Below are 8,147 nucleotides of genomic sequence, written 5' to 3'. Positions count from 1 at the left end.
CAACATATGGGAATGTTACTTATCATGATCTTTCTCAAACTTTCTAAAAGGAAGAGTTTTGTGTATTAAATTCGACTATTTTTTTCATTTATTCTTAACCTACACCAAATTTTATATTAATCAAATGTTTTCCATTTATCATTTTAAGACGTGTGAAACTTGAAATTTAAATATTTTAAGTTCATAATATTTTATTTATTTATTTATTTTTTTTAAAACTGAGTTATTGTAGCTGCATCAATGATAGAGGTCCTCAATAATTATTCCAAGTTGCTAGTAGGACCGAAGTAACCTGTATGACGCAGAAGCTTTTTAGCACAATTGTAAATCTTGAAGGAGTGAAGGTGTCCTCTTTCCCTTCCACTTGAGGCCATGGGCGCCCCTATTTAACGAACTGAGTTCTGAGGGTGCTTCAACACTTGTGTGCACGAACACTGACTAACATGGTTGGAAATGGCCTACTCTACTCGATCGCGTATCAACCTTCAAGCATCTTATAATTAAGATTTATCTTCAGTACCAATATATATATATATATATGCTAGCAAAATCATACGGGTGATAATTCAATGACAGTGCATTTTTCTTAGTATTGACCTGTGTCCACTGTGATTTTAGGTCATCTTTTGGAACCCTATGCTAGCTATCCTCTTCCCACGTATCATGCATGTATGTTTTGCCTGAACTTACTATCAATTATTGATAAAGCTAGGTCGATCGTATAGCATATTAGCATGTCATTTCAGCTTTCATTTTATAAAAATATGTATGGTCGAATATTTTAGATCCCATATTACAGATCTTGAATGGAAAAAACTTTTATATATATATATAAATAAATAAATATATATATATATATATATCATAAATACGATAAAATTTAGAAAAATTGATACATTTTATTTATATATAGTTCAATAATTATGATTGAACCTGTAACGTTTCCTTTAAAAACATTAAAACATGCATAAAACTCAAAAAAGTGATACTTGATACTACCATATAAATTCAGAAAAGAAGATAAGGAAAGGTGAGATGAGAAATGGATTAGAACAAGGGTGGGAGGAAAAAACAAAAACAAAAAAAATCATCAGATGGTCATGCGTGTACCACTAATTAGTTCAGCCAATGAGATGGCCCCCATGTTTTTCTCTGTGATGAACTTGTTGCATATGTATATATTTTTTGTTTACGTACATTATTTATCTTCCTTTCGGCAGTACACTAGTGTGTTGGTTTTTGTAGAAAAACAAAATGGTGGAGGTCTGTCTGGTGGGGTGTGGGGATGGGGAACTGCAAATACAGAGTCACTGCCATTTTTCTGTCAACTGAGAAGTAGACACAAGGCAATAATAGCTTGATTTTGTTTCATCAATTCGACGCACGGGCCCCTCCACCCTCCACTCACTCAAACCACTTTTCTCTGTAGCGACTTCACACTACTGCCAACTTTTATCATTCTTCAATTATTTTCTCGCTTTGCATGAGTAAGAATTTTGGCCAGAGTGATGTACCTCAGACACATTTGGGTGTTTTTAATATAGGCATCTTTCAGAATTTAAATATCTTATCTTCTGTTGTTACTATCAAATTTATTCAAAAAAAAAAAAAAAAACCCCAAACTCTTCCTATGCAATTATGCATGCACAAGAGTGTTGAGAGTGTAGCACTACTTGAGGTGCCATGTTCGAACTCCAGTGGACGGAACATAAGAATTCCTTCTTGCAATTAGCCCAAGAGTAGTTTTCTCGTGGGTTTAGAGGGAGGTTTGTTGTCACCCCAGACAACAGTATACATGGCCTAATCCAATATTCTCTAGCGAGTGAATGCTCCAATAGTTATTATGTCCATGAGGTCCGCTACAATGGTCGCCTCCGTTCACTCATTTTTGGCCATAAAAAAAAAATTAATTACGATAAAAAAAATATAAAAAATAAACCCCCCCGGGCCAAAAACAACCTAACAGTTGGGATTTTTTTTTTCTCTAATGAATAAGAACACGTACTGGCCAAATTAGTGGAAACCAAAGGAAAGGCTTTTGTGATTCGAGCTTGTGTGTTTGTACATCTACTTTCAACATGGTCCTTTCCCCCTACGGTAATAAGTACAGGAAAAATGCACCATTGGGAATTCAAACCTAGACAGCTAGGGTCTAGACCCTCCCTAACGGGAGGGCCGGATATAGGTACGGCAGTATCACTAAATTTAAAAGATTTGGTGGTTTTCACTTTTCACTTTTCAACATGCATGCATGACATTACATTATCCTTTCATGATTTAGCTTTTTTTGGGGTTCTCTTTCATGATTTAGTTGATCTTTACCATTGAAGGGAAGATGACTTTTGATTGCATATTTTGAATTTTGTATATTCATAAAAGCAGAGTGAGGGGGGAAGAAACCTTCGTAAGAGGGATAAAATTTGCCTCTATTTAGTATTTATAAACGTTATAGTCATATCCGTGCTTATACACCAAAAAGATTAGTCAAGTTGAAATTAAAAATTTTCACAATCACTTCTAAGTTCAAGTTTTATTTATAAACGCCCAATGTATAATTAAACACGCACTTAACAATTCAGTTGTATCTAATTAAATTTAGGGCATCACACTGTCATTATAGTGTAGATCAAACTTATCAAATAACTTAAAAATTCAAGAAAAAGAATTATGGAATCCACTAAGAATTTGAGAAAATTATTTAAGAAAATAATTTATTTGAATATATCAAACCAGTTACTATAAAGCATATATTTATAGGAACTTTTTTAAAGGTTCATTACAAGCTTCTCTAAAATTAAAATTAAATTAACCTTAAAATTTCCTATGACCTTGTTGAAACACTATATTAAATTCCAAGGAAAATTTTTCTATAAGACACTAATTGTTTTTAACTATAGATCATCCAAATATAACTGGTAAAACATTATAAAGTTAGAGTAAAATAAATTTCACAATACTTAATATGCCTACTACTTCACACCTGAGTCCACCACAATCTACAATTAATTTTTTTTTTTTAATATCTTATGCATGAGCTATAAATAAATTTGGTGTTGTGAAATTTTTGTGATCCTAACTTTATTTAAATTAAAGGAATTGAAATTTCTATCAATCAAAATTTTATTAAAATGAACATTCTATTCTCAAAAAAAAAAAAAAAAAAAAAATCAAATTCATCTAAACTAGACATAAATGCAAGCCTTTCTTAAAGATGAGAGCACCTTTTATGGGAAGGCATCTTTTAGGAGCGAGAAGGATGGAGAGTCCAGGCTAGCTGTGTTCCTCACATGTTAACAAAATGTTTGAAATCAAAACATAGTGATAGCAAATGTGAATGACACCAAGAACGAGAAATTTTTTTTTTTTTTTTTTTTTTGAGAAGATACGGCGCAATATGCTCCCCATAAGCTGAAGTGGATTCTGATAAGGTCCATTTTCTCTAGCTAGTCTTCTCATTGTTGCTTTTTTTTTTAATTTTTTTTTTACGTATTCTTGTCTGTTCTCAAGGACTGGAGACAATAGGGGAACACCTTAATTTCACGAGATTCTTTTTTTTTTTTTTAACAGAGATGATGCTAAGATACTACAAATTTTAAGGAGGATGTTTGGGATATTATAAAATTTATTATATATAGAGCTTATAAACTGATATACCACCAATTACCAAAAAAAAAATAATAAATAAAAAACAATCCAAACATTCATTATTAGATGATTAAAACTCACTCATCACATTTTGTCACACTAGTTTATAAGCTTTTTGTAGTAAAATATGTAAGTAACTTTAACAATTTTTTTATAAATAAAAGTTTGAATTACCTTTTTGTGATTAATGACACCAGTTTGTAATTAAATGATATATAGTAAAACATGAACACAACTGTTTATTAAACTGGTAACACAGCACAACTCACATAAATATAATTGCAACCATATATAGTCACCAGACTCTCTATAGTGTAGTCCGTCCGGTTGCTCTTACTGAAATTATTACTCTTCATTCTACCGTGCTCTAGCACTTTTGCTCCCTATACCACTACCATGTAGTTTTACAATACGAGATGATAGAATGCAATGGGATGGATGGTAAAAATAATAACAAAAAGTAATAGTCGTCCTTCCTTAAAATAAAAATTGCAAGTCCAAAAGCCACTTGCTTAATAGGTGAGGTGAGAGGGGGCTTGGACGAGAATAATTAAAATTAGAGGAGTTGTGACTATTGGCTACAACTAAATTTGTAGCAAAATTTTGTCTATAAGTTTATATGATTGGGTTTTTGAAGGATGAATTAGTAAAATGACCTCAAGTTAAACAAGTCAAATAAGGTTTTGCTTGTCTAAATTAATAATTTAATATATTTAAACAGTTCAATTCATGTTGTACCTCTAGTTAAACAAGTCAAATAGGGTTTCGCTTGTCTGAATTAATAATTTAATATGTTTAAACAGTTCAATTTATGTTGTACCAAATCTAACATATATGATATACTTACTAAATTTTAATCGTAACTTACTAATTTTATGTGGTGTTTATATCTTGTTCGCATGCCATGTCGAATATTGCCCCTAGCTATACGTAAAAGATTGTAGGTTTAAGATATCAATAAGTTCTTTCAATTGTTTGCATGCCATCGGTCAAACATTAATATTTTTGAGGGTCAATATATGCATTGTATTAGTCTAATGGTAATATTAACGCACATGATGTATAAGCTTGTTGCGGCTACATGGGGTAAAGCACTCTTAATTAAGATATAGATTGGTGTTAGCCAAAGGTTACATTCTATTATGCTAATTTTCCTTTTTCGGTAGTCAAGATAGTTGCCTAATTTAGTAAGGAACAACAAGAAAGGTAGGCAGAGATTCTCTTTCCCGAGCCTCAAAAACAACCGACAGTTTAACCCCTCTCTGTCTCTCTCTCTCCCTCTTTCCCAAATACACACGGGCGCGCATATGGAAATGGAACTAGTGCAAAGTATTTTGTTTCTATTCTACAATGTTTATTATTAATCCAACAAATTGTTGAAGATAATCAAATAAAAGAAGGAGTTTAATCCTAAGTACAAGTAGTATTGGAACTCTACTAAATAATTTTCACATCAGCTAGCTCCTCAATATGGGGGTAAAAATGGTGAAGCGGTAACTCTCATCAATGCACAGCATGTCAAGAAGTAGTAGTAGATATGAGAGGGTCGGTTTCAAGTGAGATTGACTTCACAGGCTCATCACTAACGCACAATACCTCTTCAAGATTAGCCTTGTTATTGGATTTCTTAGTGTTAGACTCTGATATTGTTGATGAAATTGGCAAGGGAGTAGAAGACATGGTACAAGTTCGTGTGAGTTCTCTTGCTCTCTCTACTTGAACCATCCAATCTGTATTGCAAAGAACATATAGCATGAGAAGAGCACAAGAAGCCTGCGCTGCAAGCAAGCCTAGCCAGAGCCCTGCGAACCCCATTTTAGCCACAAACCCCATGAGAATAGCCACAGGCATTCCCACCAAATAAAATGACCCCAAGTTGATGTTTGCTCCAATAGTAGGCCTAGCACTCCCTCTTAAAACTCCACAACCAGTGGTTTGTGGGCAATTTCCAAGCTCACATAGCCCTGCTATTGGCAATGCTATTGCAGTAAGGTCTAGAATCTCAGTATCGGTTGTAAAGAACCGACCCCATTGGTGTCTCATTAAGGTTGTGAACAACATGGCCGCTAGGCCTAAAGCCACTGCACAAACAAGCGAGACAATCATGGAAATGCGAGCTTTAGCTGGGCGATTAGCGCCTAGTTCATTCCCAACTCTTGTTGAAACTCCAAGACTAAGAGCTGAAGGAAAAACGTAGACCAAAGAGGTTGTTTGGATAAGGATTCCCATTGAAGAAATAGTGGCTTTTGGGTTAGCTAGAAGTCCACACAGCATTATCATGAATTCATACCACCACCATTCAAGGCAAACCGAAATACAAGTTGGAATTGCTAAGGCCAGCAAAGATGACCAACCCCGAAGGCAATCCATGCTGGGACACACCCACGAGTCCTTATACACACTGGAGAAATATACAAAGGAAGAAAGTAAAAGAAAGAGATTGAGATTAGTCCAAACCATTGCTATTGCAACCCCCGCAATACCCATCTTGAAATGGACCACTAGAAGGAAATTTATAGGGACATGAAGAAGAACAGAGATAGCTGAACAATAGGTTAAAGGTAATGTGACGTTTTGAGTCCTGAGATAGATTCGAAGAGGGTGGAGAAGTGAAAGAAAGAAAAGGTCAGGAATGGAAAAGAGAATGAAAGTATGGGCTACCGAAGATATTTCTTGGTCTTGGCCACACCAAAGGAGGATTCTTTTCATGTTTAGCCACATGAAAGAGATGGGAATGGAGGTCGACAAAAGGAGAAGCACTGTCCTTTGTAAAGTTAAGCCAAGAAGTTTCCATTGTTTTGCGCCATAAGCTTGTCCACATATGGGTTCCATTCCCATGGCCAAACCGGAGATCACGGAGTAGCCAGTGATGTTGGCAAAGCCAATAGAGAGAGACCCTCCAGCTAGCTCAAGCTCTCCGAGATAGCCAAGGAAAAGCATGGAGATCATGGCTCTTGAATAAAGAAGTAGACCTGTGATGGTTGTTGGGCCTGAGATCTTCCCTATGGCTTTGATTTCTTCCAAGGCCTGAATTAATGCAAAACAAAACTAAGAACAGGAAAGAGGGGGAACAAAACAAAACAAAACCAAAAAAAAAAAAAAAAAAACAAAAAAGAGTTTGCTTTAATTTAATATACATCATTACTGTTTTAAGTGACAGCATATAAATATATCCGTATATGTTTGTTTATGTTCACTAGTAAGTGCATGGGTCCTTTATGTTTTGCCTTTTTACCTCAGAAAGAGTTGGCCACCTATGAAGTTCTTGATCATCTGGCTGGAGATCCATGGATTGGTTGAGATTTATGGTATGGGTTTTCATTGGAGAGAGCAATGAGGATGGAGAAAATGACTTAGGGTTACACATAGCTTTCTGGGCAAAGGAGGTTAGAAGAGAACTAGCCACCTAACTAGGTGTTATTGAGCTAAAGGAGGAAAAGTATAACCTTTGTATTGTGGCTTTTGTGCTGTTCTTCTGTTTTGCTGGAAGGGTGAGAGCTCTGAATATGTGAAGGGGTGGATGGAGGATAGGGTTATATATATACATGGAGATATATATTGGGCCCTGCTTTTGGTTCTAAGGAGTAGTAAGGAACGTGTCAATTTATCAAAGACATCGAATTAGATAAAAGCAAAGCAGAGCTTCTATACTCCATACAAAAAAAAAATGCTTTTATGAAGTTTTGCCGACCCCCCAATTTCTGTCTCCCTCTAAAACTATTAAGCTTTCACTGTATAATGTATATTCTTTCTCTTCGATCAATATTTAAAGCGGTTTGAGTGGAGGGAGTTGAAAATTAAAAGAGAGAGAGAGAGAGAGAGAGAGAGAGGGAGAGAGAGCAAGTATTTAGTATTTGCTTAGTGTAGTAGAGGGGGGGGAGTTCTAATCTTAATTACCTTTAGTACTAATAAGATGGTGACATAAAAGATAGATGATTGGTGGGGATATCAGTGTTCTACCGGCAAATAAGTCATTTGCCTTTTTATATGATAATGGTGGCACTCTTTTGGCATTTCCTTGGTGGTGCGTTTACTCTAGTTTAAATTTTAATCAAACTTTTTAGCTTAGCTTAATTGGATAATCTTTAAAACCCAATTTGGGGTTGTTGTTTTTGTACGAAGAAAGATAAAAAAGTTTATCTTGGGATGCCAAGTGGAAGAGATTCAGGACCAATTAGCCTACTTGTGAAGTGACCAGGGCATATTTATGTATTGGCTTTTCTATTTTTCTTTATTTTTAGTGCATTTATTTGACGATGGCTGGCTGTTAACTTGGAATGTTTGCATGTTCTAGGGCAAGCATGCATGTTCCATTCTTGCACAACCCATGTGAGAAAACCCACACCGAGAATGACTCTTTTTGTTGTCTCGAACCATTTGAACGCCCAAACATTGCTTAAACTACTTGCCCAGTTTGAGGTGACATGCTTGGTGTAAATTCAGTTTTCAGGCCCCATCTGTTTTTATTAATTACCCTTTTGTTTTTAATTGTTTGGGGCAGT

General features: G+C 35.1%; 1 protein-coding gene across 1 annotated transcript; it reads right to left on the bottom strand.

Moving 5' to 3' along the window:
• Positions 1-4,735: 4,735 nt before the first annotated feature.
• LOC111988266 (protein DETOXIFICATION 48) lies at positions 4,736-7,398 on the bottom strand. The gene is made up of 2 exons (XM_024020059.2): positions 6,881-7,398; positions 4,736-6,672 (listed from the first exon to the last, which is right to left on the bottom strand). The coding sequence occupies exons 1-2, from the start codon at positions 7,010-7,012 to the stop codon at positions 5,164-5,166; spliced, it is 1,641 nt and encodes a 546-aa protein (XP_023875827.1). The 5' UTR covers positions 7,013-7,398; the 3' UTR covers positions 4,736-5,163.
• Positions 7,399-8,147: the final 749 nt, after the last annotated feature.

Source organism: Quercus suber, unplaced genomic scaffold, assembly GCF_002906115.3.
Source record: "Quercus suber isolate HL8 unplaced genomic scaffold, Cork oak 2.0 scaffold_192, whole genome shotgun sequence".
NCBI lineage: Eukaryota > Viridiplantae > Streptophyta > Magnoliopsida > Fagales > Fagaceae > Quercus > Quercus suber.
Note: the sequence above shows the minus strand (reverse complement) of the source record. Positions and strands in the feature narration are given on the sequence as shown.

Coding starts and splice junctions, on each gene's coding strand:
- LOC111988266 (XM_024020059.2), bottom strand. CDS start 7,012: ATGTGTAACCCTAAGTCATTTTCTCCATCCTCATTGCTCTCTCCAATG. Junction 6,673..6,880: donor GGTGGCCAACTCTTTCTGAG/GTAAAAAGGCAA, acceptor GCATTAATTCAG/GCCTTGGAAGAAATCAAAGC.